The sequence below is a fragment of the Mesoplodon densirostris genome, chromosome 9, assembly GCF_025265405.1.
Source record: "Mesoplodon densirostris isolate mMesDen1 chromosome 9, mMesDen1 primary haplotype, whole genome shotgun sequence".
In the NCBI taxonomy this organism is placed as follows: domain Eukaryota; kingdom Metazoa; phylum Chordata; class Mammalia; order Artiodactyla; family Ziphiidae; genus Mesoplodon; species Mesoplodon densirostris.
Window position 1 is genome coordinate 38,582,420 of NC_082669.1, and position 21,348 is coordinate 38,603,767.

Below are 21,348 nucleotides of genomic sequence, written 5' to 3' on the forward strand. Positions count from 1 at the left end.
TCAAGTTGGTTTTGGTGAACAGCATAGTACATGTCTTTTGCCTACTGCAATGAACCCAGTGTAGGGGTATTTATTTAAAAGCATTAGTTCAGAAAGATGTCAGTGTGCAGAACCCATTCAAGAATAAAACGTGTCTTGATGAATCCCTTGTTAATAGGGGAAGAAGTGTGTGTGTGTGTGTGTGTGTGTGTGTGTGTGTGTATGTTACATATACAGTATATTATGGTCTTTGGGTATCTGTTCCCAAGATGGAGATAATAATTTTTACCTGCAATACACATAGAAAACATAAGCACTTTTAATTGACAAGGAATAGAAATAGATCATTTAGCTATCAGTTTGTATATAAACAAGGGAAAAATAATCTGAAAAAAATATATATGAAGTGAATCACTTTGCTGTATACCTGAAACTAACAGCATTGTAAATCAACTATATTCAGTTTAAAAAATTAAAAAGTCAAAAAAATTTGTATATTTGCAGTTATGGGTTTGTGAAGTGTTCCTGTGAAACCCTATCTGAGGGAAGTGGAAGGAGCTTTAAAAGGTGATCCATGAATATTTCGTGTTGGGTTTCTTCTTTGTGCATTTGTTTAAAATAGAACTTCTTATTGCTGCTTAGATGAAATGTAATTTTGCATACTTAATGGCATAGCTTTAAATAGTATGTCCATATGTGAAGCAGGACCAGGAGGCATATAAAAAAGTGAAAACTACTTGAGTTTTTGGTGGTGACGGAATAAGGTAGATTTTAAATTAGTTTGTTATCTTATGTTGTTGTAAAAATCAGAATATAAGGAAATTTTATGTGGATACTGGGTAGAAATCGGGTGAATTCTATTCCTATATTTGTAAGTGTCAGAAGGGTGGTAAGGGCTTCCCTGGTGGCACAGTGGTTGAGAGTCCGCCTGCCAATGCAGGGGACCACGGGTTCGTGCCCCGGTCCGGGAAGATCCCACGTGCCGCGGAGCGGCTGGGCCCGTGAGCCATGGCCGCTGAGCCTGCGCGTCCGGAGCCTGTGCTCCGCAACGGGAGAGGCCACAACAGTGAGAGGCCTGCGTACCGCTTAAAAAAAAAAAAAAAAAAAGGTGGTAAATTTGGTAGTGAGTTGTCATTACTGTGGATTATACTTTGCAAATTTTAAAAATTTATCTGACATTTGGAGTAACTTGAATATAAAGACTTAATAACTTTTTAAAATTCCAGAATAAAAAAGATGCCCAGAATGAAACCACTTAGAAATAACTCATTATTAACACTTTAGTGTTTGTTACTTTCTAGGTTATTTTTCTTGCGTGTATATTTTTTGTAAAATGTGTAAAAAAAAATGACCCTTTTATTTTGTGGTCTGTTCTTTTCACTTAATATATTTTCAGTGTTAACAGTACCTCCTACAACATTTGTAGGGGTTCATAGTACCCCATTCCATGGATTTATCATCCCCTGATTTTTGAACATTGTGGTTATTTTCCATCTTTTCTATTGTAAACAACACAAAGATGAAGTTTTTCTTTTTTTTTTTGGCTGCTCTGGGTCTTCGTTGCTGCGCGCGGCCTTTCTCTAGTTGTGGTGAGCTGGGGCTACTCTTTGTTGTGGTGCGCAGGCTTCTCATTGCAGTGTCTTCTCTTGTGGCGGAGCACGGGCTCTAGGCGCACAGGCTTCAGTGTTGCAGCACACAGGCTCTGTAGTTGTGGCACGTGGGCCCTAGAGCATGTGGGCTTCAGTAGTTGTGGTGTGTGGGCTCAGTAGTTGGGAGAATGGGCTCTAGGCACGTGGGCTTCAGTAGTTGTGGCGCATGGGCTCAGTATTTGTGGCTTGAGGGCTCTAGAGCACAGGCTCAGTAGTTGTGGCGCACAGGCTTAGTTGCTCCGTGGCATGTGGGATCTTCCCGGGCCAGGGATCGAACCCGTGTCCCCTGCGTTGGCAGGCGGATTCTTAATGAATGCGCCGCCAGGGAAGTCCCAGAGGTGAACTTCTTTGTGGGAAAATTATTGAGGAAACTTGCTTGCAGATGTTAATTTATTAGCCTGTTGTTAAGAAGACCAAGTGAGATCTGGGTAAAAGGCAAAGAATGGGTGATTTTTGCTGAGTTCTTACCTTGTGCAGGCATTCTGCTCAAGCTTTTCATGCACTGTCACATTTCAGCCTCGATAGCAGAGTGTACTGTCATTTGCATTGGAGAGATAAAGCATTTGAGACAGGAAGTATTAAGAGGCCACATTAATTAAAAATAATAATTTAGGGTTCAAAAAGCAATTGTCTCTATTATCTTCACTTAAAATACTTCATAGTTACTGAATAGATCTCAACCGGTTGTATTTGGAATTTGATTATAGCGTTCCCCTTTTTTTTTTAATTGGAATATAGTTGCTTTACAATGTTGTGTTAGCTTCTGCTGTACAGCAAAGTGAATCAGTTATACATATACATATAACCACTCTTTTTTAGATTTCCTTCCCATTTAGGTAACCACAGAGCATTGAGTTCCCTGTGCTACACAGTAGGTTCTCAGTAGTTATCCATTTTATGTATAGTAGTATATAGAGTTCCCTCCTTATTTGAAGAATTTTACAAAATGAAACCTACGAAGTTATATTAAACAGCACTTTAATTTTTAACCCGTTAGGAATCATTAAATAGTGTAAACATGGCTGCACGGTTTAGTAATTTAGAAATTTATTCAGAATGGTTCTCAAGTCTTCGGGTTCCATTGTGTGAACTCAGAGGTGTGCCCCGGTAAAGATGTTACACCAGTTAAATCAAGTTCCAGGACTAGACTCTATTAACATGTTACTATGAAACCCTAAAAAGGTGTTGAGGGCTAGCTTTTCAGGAGGGCTCTGAGGATCTGTGTTGTCATTCTGTGGTAGGTAGAATGGTCCTAAAGATGAATGTGCTGCTTGGCACCTGTAAATATTCCATTACATGGTAAAAGGTACTTTGCAGATATAAATAAGGCTGCAGACCTGGATTGTCCGCATGGACCCAGTCTAATCCAAAGACCTTGCTCTGGTAGGCATCAAAGAGAAATGGCAGAAGAGAGAGTAAAGAGAAAACCTAAGCATGAGAAGGACTCAGCGCGGTGTCACTGGCTCTGAGAAGTAGGAGTCCACGTGCAGAGATCAGAGAGAGGCCTCTAGGAGCCAAGGGCGGGTGCCAGGTGACAACCAGAAAGGAAATGGGCACCTCAGTCCTACAGAAGCAGGAACCAGATTCTGCCAACAACCTGCATGCACTTGGAATTTAATTCTCTCCCAAAGCCTCTAGTAGGGAACACAGACCTGCCCATGCCTTGATTTTTGGCCTCATGAGTCTCTAAGCAGAGGATCCAGTTGAGCCGTGCTGTCCCTTGACTCCTGACCTATGGAAATATGAGATGATAAATGGATGTCCTCTTTCTTAAGCTGCTAAACGGGTAGTGATTTGCTATGGCAGAAATACCAAATTAATACACACTCCTTGTTGAATACATATCTGCCATCCATTGATTCATTAATCAGCAGTTATGTCTCAGATGTCAAAAGCTGCCAGGCCACAGCTGGTCAGTTGATCCCTCTGAGGTTTCAAAGTGAAATTCTAAAACTAAAGTCTGTCTTTCACACATCTGTTAAAGCTTCGGAATTCTGTGGAAATCTAAAAGCTTATTTTTAAAGCTTTTAGAAGTACAAGCTCTGTAGACACTGTTCACAACTTTTCGGTGTAACATATCCGTCCCCTTTAGGCTAGTTGCAATGTGGGGGCCATGTAGGTGGAATATTATAAGCAGAAGCATTACTGGTTGTCAGGGAGTTCAAAATTTAGGTGGGAAGAAGGGTCTTAAACATATGAAATATTAAAGCAACTAGAGATTGGACTTTGCTCTTATAATTTATTGTTAAGCTCAACTATATTACTTACAGTAATGTGATGATGATAGCTGACACTCAGATAGTACTTACTGTTTCAGGCACCATTCCCAGATGTTTTATAGGTATTAACTCATTTAATGTTCACAGCAGTCCTGTGCTGTGGGGTGAAGAGCTGTGATTCAGCCTCAACAACCAGAATCCCAGAATTTCTCTCAGGGTTGTCATAGGAGATTTCCTAGTCCTGTTTTAGGCTTTTGGATCTTGCGTTCTGAATCTTGTTCTTCCAGGAAGCCCTCCTATGTTAGCGGTTTTTGTAGATAGACTGTCTAGTTGGAAAGGGTCTTAGTTGATCTGGATTCATGCCAATGCAAGAGTTTCTAATATAACATCCCTGCAAGGTTCTATAGGACCTACCCCTACAGATGCAAGATCCTTACCATAGAAGATCCCTAGAATGTCTAGTGTTGAACTTATACTCTTGGTACAGTTTAGAAACTTAGTTCCAAAGAGCATGATGACTGAGAAAAGACATGTAAGGAATAACATATAATATGAAATAAAAGACATACTAAGACATGAGTTTGCAAATTATATTGTCTTTAAAGATACTTTGTTAAATAAATTATATCATATAAATCTATTGAGGAATCATTTAAATGTGACATAGATTGAAAATACTCTGGTCTTACCGGAAAATGGAAAAAAATAGCTTGAGATGAAAAATTTTTTTTAATTTAATGATGTACGCATAATCAATGTTTTATTTCATTGTTATAGCAAAACGCAGAATGTCCAATGTATACTTGTTTCCTTAAAACACATTTCGTATATATGAAATTTTTATTTGTCAAAAAATTCATGTTGATCATGTTGGTTGACATTAACAGGCAGTCACAAGATTATCCATGTGTCATTCTTGTGGCAATATTAACTCTTCAGAACAAAATAATGAACTTAGAAATAGGAAAACAGGCCTCCAAGGAACAAAGAAAATTGTCACTGAGCCCATGGTTATTCCTTCATAGGACAGAAGTCTAGCCACCATCACTGCTCAGTTTGTGTCTTATCCAAAAGTACATTGATGGCTTTAAGAAGCATATTTATTTATTTTTCTAGAATTCTTTAAGTCCATACTATCTTAAGATTTTATAGTGTTTTAAAAGTAAGTATAGTTGGGAATAAAACAGGGAAGAGTATTGGCTTATGTTTCTTACATTTAATTTAGGTAATTGAGAAAATGGGTTCTGTGTTTTAAAAACATTTCTGTCATGGTATCAACATTTAAATGTTTCTAAGATTAATAGATTTACTAAAATCCTTTAAGGAATTTGTGAATTCATGATCCTATTTAAAGTTAGTTTTCAAGAATGGCCCTGTGGTTAGGTAAGACTTTTGCCACTGTTGATCTGCCCTCCCACAGTGACCTTTGCTGACTTTCCATCCAGCTTCACACTTGGTTTTCAAGGGTCTGTTCCTCCAGGAAGGCTGCCATGTCTTCTCAGTTAACCTCTCCCATGGACGTGATCCCTGGCACTCAGGGTTTGCATTTGACACTTTCTGTTGCCTCTTGAGTCTTGTACTGATGCAAAACAGCTTTTCGAGCATTTATGTTTTGAGGCTGAAGGCACCATAAAGTGCCAGAGAAAAAAGACAAAATACTGGAACTAAGACTGGCTCTGATTCTTGTTGAATTTCAGGGCTATTTTGTGAACAGTCCTGCTGGTTATTGAAGATAGAAAGCCAAAACATTTCAGCATTTTAAAACATTTTAAAATTTCTGGTGAGTACCCAGAGGAGAGAGAAAAATTAGAGATGTGTTTTATCATTCCCTTAATTATCCTCTCTTTAAATATTCACAAGAGCAAATATACCCGAAGCTGCAGATGTGTTTTGAGTTACATGGTTCTTTTTATACTGAGTAAACTACGTTTTAAAGTTTAAGCTTCTTAAAAAGCTCCCTTGCAATTTTCCTTGTGCTTGAGTAGATTTGTCTGTCAGTTTGTCTGTCAAACTGCTGATGTAGTAACTGAATCTTATCATTTGATTGGATTATATCATAATTTAATACCTAAAACACAGTGAAGGCCATGTTCCTTTACAAATGAATTAAATTAGAGGAGAACAAAATAAAAAGTAAAGATTGATTGTGAGTTGAAATGATTATAAGATTAAAAGGTTGAGTCTTGGGGAAACAAAGATATCTTATTAAATAGAGCAGTGCTTCTCAACCCTGGATACAACCTAGATAGAAACACTTAGGGAACATGGAAACAGCAGCAGCAGCAAATACTGTTGGCTGGACCTCTTCCCCAGAGATTCTGATTTAGTTGGGGCCCAGGTATCAATTGTTTTTTTAAAGCTCCCCAAGTGATTCTCATGTGCAGTCAGGTTTGAAATAGATGAAAATCCAAGCTATTTAAAGAAAGCATTTCTTGGTAGACAGAACTTACTGACTACATAGGTATTTGACAAGAAGGTACAAGAGAAAAAGATGGAGAGAAACTTTTAGTGTAAAATTAATAGAGGTTTACAATCCATTATTGACAGCTCTGAAATATAAAAACCCTGAAAAAGAATAGGGTTTCATAACTTACTTGGTGGCAAAAATCTAACCTAAACTGAATATATTTAGTAGAAAATCCTGAGGCCTTTCCCAGTCTGTCTTTATCCCATTTGGTATGAATAATCATACATTTCATTGCAGAAAATTTTTTTTGACGGGGGGTGAAATAGAAAAGGATAGCTTTATTACTTTGCCAGGCAAAGGGGGACACAGTGGGTCCCTGCCTTTAATGTGTCCCCGCAGAAATATTAATGTGTCTGATTTCTTATTATAAGTTACTGCCCAAGACCTCACTGAGGGTGTGCCCTAGATAGGATACCTTTCTGAACTATATAAAATGTTGAATTCTGGAATACATCTAGCCTCAAGGGTCAGATCATAGTAGGAAAGGCTTGTAATAGGGAAGACCAGTGTAATAAGGTACTTCCTGTCAGATTAAGAACAATGCATTTCTTCTAATTTCCTAGGCAGTGGTTTAGCACCCGCATTAAATAAAAACAATGGCGAATGTCAGAACATGGCTCTTGGCTCTATATGTATACATTTTTTTTTTTTGAAACTGATCTGAGAAGAGGGTTCCATTTCTGTCCTGTTGAGAGAAACTTATGTTAACCAACAACACAAGTAGATCAAGTAGAAAAAATAATCATCTCTAAAAGACTTTTCAGCGTAACAAACTACCGCCAAATTTAATGGTTTAAAGCAGCACATATTTATTATCTTAACCAGTTCCTGAATGTTAGGAATTCAGGAGCATCTTAGCAGGATGGTTTTTGCTCTGGGTTGTTATCAAAATGTGGGCCAGAATTTCAGACACCTGAAGACTTGACCAGTGCTGGAGTGCTATATTTCTTTTTCAGTGCCAACAGGTCCCTTATTAGTGCTTAAAGAAAATTCTAGTCTCTGTCTCTGCAGTTGTTCAAAGTTTTAGTTTTCAGTATAAACCTAACAATTATTTGCTAAAGGAGGCTTTGAGTCCTTCTAATATGTTCTGAAGATTTCTGCTGTGAGTCCCTTCTTACTGGGGAGTGCCTTCCCTTTGGATTTCCTTGTCCTTCCTCAGGCAGCTTTTTCTCTCCCCTAGGTTCTGTCTCTGTTCTCTTAAGGTTACCTCTGCATCCGCCTCCTGTGGGTCGGTGAATGGGTGTTGATGGCCCTGGATAGTGTGATGAAAAGATGGCTGCCTTGGAGGAGCTTCTGCCCAGAAGACAGGCATTAGTCACAGTTGAAAATGATGAATTACATCATTGCTGGTGTGTTTAAAAAAAAAAAAAAAAAAGTGCCGGGAAGATGCTATAGGAGCCTCTAACGGGATTGTACCCAGTTTGTGTTTTGCTTGGTCTGTTCTTCCCCCTTTGTGTTTTGGAGGAAGAATAACCTACCCTTGGGGTTTGGGTCAGGAACAGTTTCCCTCGGGGGCAGAAACATAACACTTCTGTGTCTTCCCTGACTGCAGATGTTCAGGGGATGTAGTGTAGTACAGTAGAGTAATCTCATTTACTTTATGTGGAAAAATATAAAAAAAGAAAAAGCTTAGGTTCCTTGTAAATTTAACTGTGAAGTTCTTGTCTTTCTCACTGCTCATCTCTCATCTTCTTGGCTTCCCAAAAAGTGCTATGTTAGTTTCTTTCTCATCCCCTTTCTCCCTTTCTTTCTGTACCAAATCTTTGAAAAGATGTAGTTTTATACAGTTTGGGGAATATAAATTTCCTTTTCTGAGCTATTTCTACTTTGAGGCTTATTTCTAATTTGAGAAAGAAAAACTGAAGCTCTCATGACGAGAATATCAAGTATGGAAGACTGATGGAGGGTGGAGAAGACAGTTTTTGATCCTCTGTATGCAAATTAAGTGATCCACCTTCTGCATCCTTTTCCGTCTCTGCTTTTTTCCTGTTTCTGAGCCTAGAAGCTCATAAAATCAGGAAGCCATCCACAAGGTCCCAGTGAGTGTTTCTAATCTGCATCTTTGTGTACCCCCAAACATTTGTGACACTGTAACAGAGGAAAATTCTGTAGAGAGATGCTGTTACTACGATAAACCTTACACGTTAATTTCAAATATATAAAATAGGCACTAATTTATATTTTATTTTGTTGCTGTTTTATTACTACACATACAAGTATTTATAAAGGCTTTCCTCTGATTAATCATCACTCCTATCTCCCCCAGCTCTCTTTTTCCCCATAAGCTCTTCAAGTATAAATTCTTCTACCCATGAGTATTTTTGGATCTCAAGACACCCATGGTTAGAAAGGGACAGATTATCTTCTGATTACAATATAATTTTCCTGAGAAAGTCTTAAGGAATTGACGAATCAGTTAAATCAGGAGTATATATACCCTTTTTTTTTTTTTTTTTTTGCGGTATGCGGGCCTCTCACTGTTGTGGCCTCCCCCCGTCGCGGAGCACAGGCTCCGGACGCACAGGCTCCGGACGCGCAGGCTCAGCGGCCATGGCTCACGGGCCCAGCCGCTCCGCGGCATATGGGATCCTCCCAGACCGGGGCACGAACCCGCATCCCCTGCATCGGCAGGCGGACTTTCAACCACTTGCGCCACCAGGGAGGCCCATATATACCCTTTTGAATGGCATTCATAGTAGCAAGCCAGGGAAAGCACAGCAGTAAAGCAGTATGGTGGCGGGGAGGCTGCCTTCTTCAGGGATGATGATACCCTGGCCATTGTGAAACTGGTCCTAAACAGAGTCCCAGTGACTCACTGGGCTACTTTTGCCTTCATGTACATCAATGTAAATTAGATTGATTTCAATAGCAAGTCATCTTTAACCTTGAGCTTTCATGCTCTGCCTTTAAAAATGTCATTAGTATAATAAGCTGTAGGACCCTTCCAAACTCAGTATCACCACCCCTGCAAACACACACACACACATACACACACACTCACACACACACACTCACACTCTTCTAAGCTTAAAAGAGTGTGTCCTGAAGAGGAATGAGCTTGCTTATTATGAAAATTTATTGCTATCAAACATAGATTTCCCAAAGATTATCCCCATGTTATGTTTTTTTTTTTCCATGTTATCTTTGAAAGTGACTGTGGTTCTCTTTTTTGGTCTCTGTTTTATGTTCCTCTTTGAGAATGTTTTTGAGAAAGGATTTAAGCATATGTGTTGGGGGGAGAGAGAGAGAGAGAGTGAAGCAAAATCTGGACAAATAAGTGAGGTTTAAGGCACTTAGGGTATTAAAGGTCATCTTGCCTATCCCCATTTCACCTGCCCTGTGTGTTGATAGCACTTGCTTTTATGCAGCATAATATCTGACATGGTTGCTGTACACCTGTCAGGCCTCAAGTGATCCTTCATTGTATTCAAACAGAGGTCAAATTAAACTAGGATCACCTACCTCAATTTTTCTAGAATTTCTGTATAAACTAAATCTTTGAGAGATAAAGAATATTTAATATCTTTGCCACAGTATTTTACCTGTTTTAATAATTTATTTGCATTATTTCTGAATGTTACACAGTTATGTTTCTGAGGTACTTCTCATCATCATGGCATAAGTACCAATGTTTTCCAATGTGTACATTCTGGCAACTGTTTAATTTCTTTTTAAAGTAAGTCCATCAGATTCTTTGAGGATTGGCCTAAAATTCCTATGCAGAGGTTTTTCCATGTTATTAAAAACAAATAAACAAAAACATGGCAGCAAACTTAATGCAACAGCTCTTAACTTTGGTTGCATATCTAAAAACAAAGCTACATTTTTCTTATTCTAATTTGGTTTTTCCCCCTAATATTTTATTAGGTGCAGAGAGAGCTAGCAGCTGTTATTGCTTTGAAAGCAAGGAAGTCTGGTGAGTAGTCTTTCATGGGGCTGGAGGAAGGTTCTGATTTTTGGGGGATATTTCACATGTCCTGTGGTTGTGAGCAGTTGAATGTATCTCAGGAAGCTTTGGTATAAAATGCAGAAAAGTATCTCCATTTGTTTTAAAATTATTTATTCTACCATCAAAATAGCACAGGTGTGTATCTAGTTCTTTAAAACTAGACATACACTGCCTTGCTTTATTTCATACTTCAAGGAAAAGTGAAATTAAAAATTAAAAATATGTTTGTAGTCCACTGCAAGCATGGAAAAAGTCTAGGTACCCAGCAAAAGAAAGCAAACCACATTGCATTACCTATCATAATGACAGAGGAAACTAAATAACATAATGGTGGTCTCTTTTTTATGTTTTTTATCTCAAAGTAGCTTCTTATAAAAATAATTGAATTGTCTAATAACATTTAATAGCAAGCGTTTTCCATAGGGACTGATTGTGTGGATCTGATTCCTAATACCTTAGGAAACAATCTGTGGATGTAATAAGTGGAAAGGAAAAGGGAGCTTTCAGATACATCTTGAGAGAAAGCCAGGCTCTGCTGAAATTCGATATGAAATAGAGACTCCATGAGGTAGAAAAAACTTGCTTTGAAAGGAGGAGTGTCAGGGGGAGGCATCCTTTGCTGCTCAGAGGCTGGAGGTCACTGCTAAATGGAATGACAGACAGAAGGGAGGTTCTATAGAACCTCCTTTTCCTATAGAAGAAGTCATTCTAGTTTAACATTAATGTTAAGCTAGAAGAAGACTTAGATAGTGTTAAACTAGATGTTAAACTAGAATAAGACTTTTCAGGTGAAGACACTATGACAAAATCAAAGAGTTGCCAAAGTTTGAAGAAATAAGTGGAACAGAAATGTCTTCAGAACAGAAATCATACATTTTACATCTTCCTTTTTCTAGCTAGAAACTGTAAAAATTTGCTTTTCTCTCAGTGACCTCTGGAATCAAACACACCTTAGTATGAAGCAGCGTATTGTGTTTATATTATATCTTTGTTGATTTGGCTGATGTAGAGGATGCAGAGACTGGATGCTGTAAGGGTGGTGGAGAAGAGATGCAAGGAACAGTAATCTGGACCCACAGAGCTTGGGCAGTGTGAAAAGGGCTCCTCCAAGAACAGGGATTAGATCATGGGTATTTGCATAGGTGAAGGCCAAGATGGAGAAAGGACACCAGTATAAAGGTTGTAGGAGGGAAGTCTTAAAAATAATTTGTGCTAGAGCTGATGCTGGTTCCTGTAAACATAAGGAGACAAAACTTACAGTCTTTATGAGTTGGGATGACAGTGCCTTGGAGGATAGGGGTTAAAAAAGTTTTTTTTTAAGTTTCGGAAAAAGTTGGGGAAATAATCAAAAACATATACTCTTGTCATTGCTGGAGAAAAACAGAGCAAGTAAATACAGATGGGGCTGGAGAAGGGGGTTGCTAATTTACACAGTGTGGGATGGGAAGGCCCCCAATAGGGCACATTTGAGCAAAGACGTGAAGTCACTGAGGGGTGAGCCTTGTGGATGTCCAGACAAGAGCACTGGGCATAGGTGTGTGAAATGAGTTTGAGGAACAGCAAGGATGTGAGAGTGGCTGCAGCCAAGTGAATGAGGCAGAAGGAGGCAGGTTTCGGGTGTCAGGCTAAGAAGTTTGAACTTTCTGGAGGTGAAGAGAAATGAAGAGGAGTAAGCAAGACCCACACACCGTAGCTTGTGCAAAGTAAAAGACTGGTATGAAGTTGACTTTATTACGCCATGACGTTAACATGTCTGTTTTCCTTACTCATTTCATCTGTGGAGCTTGGAACGTGAATACAACGTTGGCAACCTCTCAGGGACAGAGTGAAACACAATTGCACCAAGGATGGGGACATAAATTCATAGTTTTTCAGAAAAGCCACTTTTCAGTGCGTTCTAGTATAGTTACTCTATAAGCCAGTAACTCCATGATTGGAGGTCTAGCTTTGGGCATAATCAGAGACGCATGTGAAGATTCAGATAGAAGAAACCTATTTCATTGCTTTTTTTTAACAGTAAGAAATTAGAAACAACCCTTAAGTTCCCATAATAGAGAAATGGTAAAATTGATAGATCAATGAAATGGAATGTTAAATAGTTTTTTAAATGATATTTCAAAGAATTAATACAGTAAAATGTTCAGTGGAAAAAAGTGTGTGCAATGAGTCTGTATTACTTGTCTTTTTCATAATGAAAATAGCTTCATTTTTTTCTTATTAGTATAGCATAGTCATTGAAAAACTTTGGTAATACATGAATGTATGAAGAAGAAATTGAAAAATCACCCATCATCTCACCAACAGAGATAACCAATAATACTCTTTTCTGTATGTATTTACAGATATTTCTCTATTAATATGTAGATATTATACATACAATATATGCAGTTTTATAAAAGTGATAATTTTTTACATGTGCTCTTTTATTTTGTGATAATTGTATATTCACGTGCAGTTGTAATAAATAATAAGGGATCACACATTCCCTTTACCCAGCTCCCCCCAATGGTAACATCCTGTGAAACTCAGGTACAGTGTCACAATCAGGATATTGACATTGATACAAAACATTTACATCACTGTAAGGATCTTCCATGTTTGTCTTTTATAGCTACACTAACTTTCCTCCTACCTCTGTTTCCTCTTTAACCTCTGCAATTACCAATCTGTTCTCTATTTCTATAATTTTGTCATTTCAAAAATATTAGATAAATGGAATCATACAGTATGTAACCCTGTAGGAGTGGCTCTTTTCACTTGCTTTAGTTCTCTGGAGATTTATTCAGGTTGTTGTGTATATCAATGGTTATTCCTTTTTATAACTGAATAGTAATTCTATCATATGAATGTGCTACACTATATGTAACCATTCACCCATGAAGGGCATTGGGGTTGTTCCAGTTTGGGTCATTATGAATAAAACTACATGTGTAAGTTTTTGTGTGAGTGTAAGTCTTTATTTCTCTGGACTAAATGCCCAGGAGTACAATTGCTGGATTGTTTGGTAATTGCATGTTTTGTTTTTTAAGAAACTGCCAAATTGTTTTCCAGAGTGGCTGTACCATCTTATATTCTCACTAGCAATGTATATGTGATGTAGGTTCTTGCATCCTTGCCAGCATTTGATGTTGTCACTATTTTTAAAAATTCTAACCATTCTAATAGGTGTATAGTGACATCTCACTGTAGTTTTAGTATGCATTGCCTTAATGGCTAGTAATATTGAACATCTTTTCATGTGTTTATTTGCCATCCAAATGTCTTCTTTGTGAAATGTCTGTTCATGTCTTTTGCCCATTTTCTAATTGGATTGTTTGAGGGTTTTTTTTACTGTTGAGTTTTGAGATTTCTTTATTCTAGATAGCAATCCTTAGGCAAGTATTTTCTCCCAGTCTATAGCCTGTCTTTTCATTTTCTTATCAAAGTCTTTCACAGAGCAAAAGTTTCTAATTTTGGTGAAGTCCAATTTATTAATTTTTTTTTTTTTTTTTTTGCGGTATGTGGGCCTCTCACTGTTGTGGCCTCTCCCGTTGCGGAGCACAGGCTCCGGACGCGCAGACTCAGCGGCCATGGCTCACAGGCCCAGCCGCTCCGCGGCATGTGGGATCTTCCCAGACCCGGGCACGAACCCGTTTCCCCTGCATCGGCAGGCGGACTCTCAACCACTGCGCCACCAGGGAAGCCCCAATTTATTAATATTTTTTAATGGATCATGTCTTTGGGTTAAGTCTTTGTCTAGTCACAGATGCCAAAGATTTTCTCCTGGGTCTTTTTTTTCCTTAAAAGTTTTTATAGTTTTATGTTTTATATTTGAGTTCATGATCCATTTTGAGTTAGTCTTTATATGAGGTGTGAGATGTATGTCAAGATTCTTCTGTGTTTCTTTTGGCTTATGAATTTCTAATTTTTCTAACACCATTTATTGAAAAGACCATCTTTTCTTCCATTGAATTGCTTTTGCACCTTTGTCAAAAATATGTTGGGCATATTTTTGTGGGTGTATTTCTGGATTCTCTGTTCTGTTCCACTGAACAGACTCCATTGGTATCCATCAATACTATCCTTGATTACTTTATCTGTAAATCCACTTTTTATAGGATTCATTTTCATGCACTAATACAGCTCTGTATCATTTTTGTTAGCTGTTGTATGTTTATATTGATACCATAGAACTTATTAACTAATTCTTTGTTGTATGTTTGTTTTTAATAGTTTTCCCATTATGAATGATAATAGAAGGGCTTGAAGATATATTCTTGTATATATCTTTTTGCCCTTTACCAATTAATTTCTCATAATAAGTTACTAAAAATGGATTGCTAGGTCAGTAGCTTGGTATGGACAGTGTTAAAGTTTTGTTTTTCATGTCTAAAACTTCAAGTCATCTGGAATTTATTTTAGTATATGGTGTCAGGTAGAAATCCAGTTTTATGTTTTCCTTATGCTGAGCCAGTTACCCCAGTAGTGTTCATTGGATATGATGCTGACTCTATCGTATATAAAGTTTATATATATATATGCTTGAATTTATTTCTGGTCTCTGTATTCCTTTGATCTATTTATTCCTTTGACTACACTTTCCTGTTTCAGTTACCAACACTTTATAAGAAGACTTTTGGGGGATTAAGGGGTAAAGCAAGTTTCTTTTTATTGTTCTGTTTTCTTCATAGTTTTATTTTGTCAAGTTCCATGAAAACCCCTATAGGGATTTCTTAAAGTGTATTGAATTTATAGGTCATCAGATAAATTTGACACTTTGGAGATAAGTATTTGCATTCATGAACCTAGGATATCGTTCCATTGTTTTCAGATCTTCAGTACTGTCTTAAAAATTTCTCCTTAAAGCTTTGTACATTTTTTTGCTTGATGTATATTTTGGTATCTTGTAGTTTTGGTTACTATTATGAATTAACTTTTTTTAAAAAGTTATACTCTTCTTATTTTGTGAAGGTTTCTCATTCTTTGTCTTTCATGACACTGTATAAAAAAATAAACTTTATGTTTTAGAGCAGTTGCAAGGTCACAGAAAAATTGAGCAGAAAGTACACAGAGTTCCCATATCCCCCCTGCCCCAACATGCACAGCCCACTTACTGCCATCATCTCAGAGGGGTACCTTTGTTGTAATCATTAACCTACATTAACACATCAGTATCACCCACAGTCCATAGTTTACTTTAGGGTTCAGTCTTGGTATTGTACATTTTATGGGTTTGGACTAATGTATAATGACATGTATTTATCATTATAGTGTCACACAGAATAATTTCACTGCCCTAAAAATCCCCTCTCCTCTACCTGTTTGTGCCTCTCTACTCCCATCCCCTGGCAATCACTCATCTTGTTACTGTCTCCATAGTTTTTGCCTTTTCCAGAATGTCATATAGTTGGAATCATACAGTATGTAGCCTTTTCAGATTGGCTTTCTTCACTCAGTAATAGGCCTTTAAGGTTCATCCATGTCTTTTAATGGCTTGATAGATCATTTCTCTTTAGCACTGAATAATATTCCATTGTCTGGATGTACCACAGTTTATGTATTTGTTCACCTCCTGAAGGACATCTTGGTTGCTTCCAAGTTTTGGCAATTATGACTAAAGCTGCTATAAACATCTGTGTGCAGGTTTCAGTTACACACCCACGGACACATAGTTTTCAACTACTTTGGGTAAATAACAAGGAGTGTGATTTCTGGATTGTATGGTAAGAGTATGCTGAGTTTTGTAAGAAGTTGCCAAACTATCTTCCAAAGTGGCTCTGCTCTTCTGCATTCCCACCAGCAGTGAATGAGCGTTCCTGTTGCTCCATATCTTCACCAGTGTTTGTTGTTGTCAGCGTTGCACATTTTGTTGTTTTACTTTGCATTTTCTTGATGACATATGCTATGAAACATCTTTTCACGTGCTTATTTATTATCTTTATATCGTCTTTGGTGAGGTGTCTGTTAAGGTCTTTGACCTATTTTTTAGTCAGGTTGCTTGTTTTCTTACTGCTGTTGAGTTTTAAGAGTTCTTTGTATATTTTAGATAACAGTCCTTTTTTCAGATATATTTTGCAAATGTTTTCTCCCAGTCTGTGGCTTGTATTCTCATTCTCTTCACATTGCCTTTGAAAGAACAGAAGTTTTTATTTTAATGAAGTCAAGCTTACCTTTCTTCTCTCTTTTATTGATCCTGCCTTTGATGTTATAGCTAAAAATTCATACCATACCTAAGGTCATCTAGGTTTTCTTCTATTACATTGTAGAAATTGTATAGTTTTGCATTACATTAAGTCTGTGATCCATTTTGAGTTAATTTTTGTGAAAAGTGTAAGATCTGTGTCTAGGTTCTTTTTATTGTGTGTGTGGATGTCCAGTTCCAGCACCATTTGTTGAAAAGATTATCCTTGTTCCATTTTATTGCCTTTGCTCCTTTTTGAAAGATCACTTGACTTTATTTGTATGGGTTTATTTCTGGGCTCTGTATTCTGTTCCATTGACCTATTTGTCTATTCTTTCATCAGTACCACACTGTCTATATTACTGTAACTTTATAGTAAGTGTTGATGTTGGGTAATGTCAGTCCTCCAACTTTTTCTCCTTCAACATTGTGTTGGCTATTCTGGGTCTTTTCCCTCTCCATATATAGTTTTGAATCAGTTTGTTGATCCACATCTATTATCTTTTCTAATTGGTTACTTTTGCTATATGAGAACTCATGCTTTTGTGGCTAGCAAAAGTGTTGAACTCAAATGAATTCCAATAGCTTGTTTAAAAATTATCTTGGGATTTCTGTATGGGCAAATACAGCATCTGTCAATTATGACTATTTTACCTCTATCTTACCAATCCATATAACTCCTTTTTTTTCCCTCATACTATTTCATGAGCTAGGGTCCTATGATGTAAGTTGAATAATAAAAAGATAGTTGGCATTCTTATTTTGTCCCTGACAAAACTGAATATGTTTTCTGATTAGAAAAGTAGTATAAGCAAAGAAGATAGTTTTAGAGAAAAACAGACTTTTCTGTCATACATTCCCCAAACCACAACAAGTTTGGGAAACAATCTAGGGGCAAAAATTAACCAACAAGGTGATATTACAATATTCAGAGAATTCAAATATGGAAATAAGGAGATATCTACCTGATTCGCCCTACGCTCTCGCTGTTTGAGTTGGCATTGAGAGTGGATGAAAAATAAGTGGCAAAGTATGAGAGCCTAAGTCATAGGTTATTGCCTTCATTCCTTTATCAAATTCTAACTGAGCACCTACTGTATGCCAGGTACACTGTAAGGCATGAGGGTACAATGGTGAGCAAGGACAAATATGGCTCTTGCTATTTTTAAACCACAGTGTATGTTTCATAAATAAAAAAATTAAGTCAATAGCTGTCTGAAAAAGGAAAATGGATTACTGAGTAGTTAGGAGGTGATAAAGTGAAGAACTATTAAGCACAGCCTTAATTAAACAGAATTTTAGCTCTAGAATGGTACTTCCTATGTATGCTCATTGCTGTTTTTTAAAACTATTTTGAGTTTTTTTTTTTAAGGAAGAAGAAAAAGAAGCTGGTATACTTCTAATAAAAAAAGTATTAAAATGATAGTTGGCACATCTGGGGCTTGACAGAAGGAATTGATTACCCTAATATCTGTCTTGCAGTAAAACTGTTAATTAGGGCTCAGGTGGTCATGCCAGATTTATGTCTCACTGTGAAGGGTTATTAAAACAAGAATTAGTATAAAGAAAAAGTTTTTGGTTTCAGCTCACCATACAAACAGAAATAACAGTAACTGTCAAGCAATAGATTATATAAATGATTCAAGGCTCTAGCTTAGTAAAAAATCCATTTTGTTGTAATTTTCTAAGAGCCCATTATTAGGATGTGCCTTTAGTTTTCTCCTCTAAATGCTAACCTTAGGGAATGTGAATAGCATTTTAAGGCTTCACAAGATTTTAAAAAATTAGCACAGATATCTTTACACTTCTTTCTTTTTTGTTGAATTGCTTATTCTACTGCTAATTGTTCACTAGTTAGAGTCTTGGGAGATATGTTTCTTCCCCTTTTCAAGGGAATCCACAGCCAAAGCACGTTTAGCTCTCATTATCTTTAGATCATATGAAATTTGTGCTATGGTGGGCTTCTATTTCTGGAAAGCCAGAAATCTCATATTGGTAAACCCTCTTGGCAGTTTTTATATATTTCACTCTCTCTGCCTAGCCCATATCTAGTTAAGTGTTTTAAAACTAAGTAGCAAGGATATTAATGTTTGGGAAAGAAAGAAGGGGTTCTAAGGCTCTGTTTATACCATTAAATGTCATTGTGACTTTTGTAAAGCGATTCCAATTTGTATCGTGAGCGGGTAGGTGTAGAATGTGGGAACCTTAGAGATTCCTTCCAGCTCCAGTGTTTAATTATAACAATGAGTACTTTCATTAATTTCCTTCATTATCCTTAATGGAGTCACAACCTTGGGAATATTTTATTCAGGACTCTTTTAGGTACAAGTGAGAGATAAACAAGCTAAAAACCACCAAGGGAATTTACTGTCTCGGGGAATCTGTGGAGTTAATCAGTCTCAGCAGAGAGAACCTCTTTCTGGTAGGTCCAACAGAAGTCTTGGTGGGGACCTCGGTGGAAGGGTGGAATGCCCATCTCTGTAGCAGTGGACACATGGTTGGAGGGCAAGATAGAGAGGTTGCAGGATAGAGAGGTTAAGTCAGCCTCCCACGAGACCCACGGACTGAGGTTAGGGCAGGTGTGGCTCCCCAAAGAAAACCAGCAGAAGAGGGAACGGCTACTGGGCAGGGTACTCGCCACAGGAGGAATTGTTTGCATTGTCCCAGTCTCACGGTTTAGAGGTGAGTTGTTGTGCCAGAGAGCACACAGGCTAGAAAGGCTGCAGCCAGAACGCAAGCCCAGGCTTCCCAGCATCCAGTCTCTGGTTTTCCCAACTACACAATGTCCCCTCCCTTGTTAGGAATTTTTTGGATTATGGGGAGTAAAGATGTGGTTTGTGAAAAGAAAAAGAATAGATTGAAAACTGACATCTTTCAAGTTGTAGGTAGCAGCAATTTTTTTTCTTCTTTCTTAAATCATCCAGGGATTCAGGTTAAAGTGTTATTTTTGTGCCAAGATTTATTATTTCTTTGGGATATTAAAATATATATAACATAAAATTGTATAAAATGGTTTCACCTGTTGTGTTTAGTTTTAGCTTGTAAGAAACTTTCTTATTTTTAATAGACCGGAAAGGATGAGAGGGAAGCCATTGTTTTACATTCTTGTTAAATTGTTTCTCCTAGCCTTAGAAATCCTCTTGTTTGTTTAATCATCTTTGAATCCTGTGCTCAAGCTTAAATAGTCATTTGAATGGGTATGTGATTTCTACAACCTGGTTATTACTATTTGCTATACACTGAACTGTGTGTGTGTAAAACATTCAAGCAGGTGACCCCTGGATCTGGTAATCATGGTGGACCCATCAGACAAGCTGAGGGCCTTTTATCACCCTGAGAGCCTGGCTAAATTCCCAGCTTTGAAGATCTCCTGTTGGTAACAATCACTGGTCACCAATAACACGTTGTAGGAACTTTAGCAGTTTTAGGCTCCCGCCCTTCCTTAGGCCCCCTGTCTGTGGGATTGGGGGGAAGTCAGTGTTGACGGGAAGCTCTGCAGTGAGGCTTGAGGTCTGACACAATTGAAGAGACATATTCTCCTTCAGGGCAGAAGCTTCCCAAAGAAAAGCCATCCCTGTCACTTTGTCATGAGAAATGAAATAGATTGACTGATTATTTTTAACAGCAGAGACAGGCTTTTCCTTTTGCACATTTAGAAGGAAAAAAATAACCATTAAGCCTATGGAATTGCTCCAACTTTTATGGTCCTCTAACTTTTTACTTTTTTAGTTGATAGATTCTTCTTTTAATGTAGCGCAGTGATTGACTTTATCTTTAATCCTCTCGTGAACACATTGCTCATATATAGGAGAATGCACAATAAAATGGGATTTTAGAGTATAGATGGTAATAATAAAATTAAGGGGCAGCAAAGACAGGCTTACGTGCCGGTACATTTATTGCTATCTCAAACTCCTTCTACATTTCTGGTTTCCTGGGATTAACTTGTTATTGAAAAAATTTAAATGCTCTTAAAAGTAAAAGCTGTAGTAGTCTTCTCTTGAATAGTTTTTTTCATCTAATCTCTAATAATGAATGTTCAAGCTAGAAAATACTAGTTTATAATGGCAGAAGTCTGTTAGCTGTATTTTAAGCAATTACGATATTATGCTTAATTTTTAGTGATATTTTCAATCACTTAAAATTTTCCAAGTCTTTCCCAGCCTGTCCTTATAGGGCGCACCTTGTCCTCTCAGAATTGACATTTCCACATGGTTTGTGTTGTGTCCTTTCCTTCCCTTTTGCCGCCTCCCGGATGCTGCGGTGGCAGTGGCCATCACTCTCCTTCATGGTCAGCACAGGCCCACACTGATTGTCTCGTTAGCCTCACTAACAAATGTGCTATTTAGCATTTGTCAACCAAGAGGAAAGAAGTAGCATGTGTTTTCCCCTAAAATATTCAACACAACATTCTGGTCTTCCTGATTGATTGATGATCTACGATGTTTTCCCAAGAAGAGAGAGCTTTGCCTAACACCACGCTGATTGCTGAAGTTTGCAAAATCTCCCCCCATCTTTGGTGCTATAATAACTCCTGTTCTGACATTTCCAGACACTGTTCTGCTTGCTGACGGATTTTGTACATTCTCATCCCATCTCCACCAGTGCATATTCTTACTGAACAGGGATCAGTTCAGCGGTTGACAAGTTGTATCTTCCTTTTTTATCTAATGGCATAAAACCATAATAAGAGTCTTGAAACAGTAACTCTCAAGGCAGTGCAAAGTTAAAGGTTACTTGAAAATGTAAAAATCTTACAATCCAGAAAATAATAACAACGGTAAAACCCAGGAACAATTGAAAATGCATGAAGCAGATGCTTTATAAATTTTTCCTAACTCTCCCACTGGGATACCAAGAAAATTGCCTTTAAAAAAAAATCCCATGACACTGTCTTTTGTAATTAGAGCTATTAAGTCGAAATG

At 37.6% G+C, this 21,348-nt stretch overlaps 1 protein-coding gene across 1 annotated transcript in view; it reads left to right on the forward strand.

The window, feature by feature from the left end:
- Positions 1–21,348, forward strand: part of RAPGEF5 (Rap guanine nucleotide exchange factor 5) — a 213,411-nt gene that overhangs the window by 66,448 nt on the left and 125,615 nt on the right. Inside the window, exon 7 of the mRNA XM_060108417.1 lies at positions 10,182–10,230. Within this exon, the coding sequence (XP_059964400.1) occupies positions 10,182–10,230 (49 nt within the window). The remainder of the gene's footprint in view (positions 1–10,181; positions 10,231–21,348) is intronic.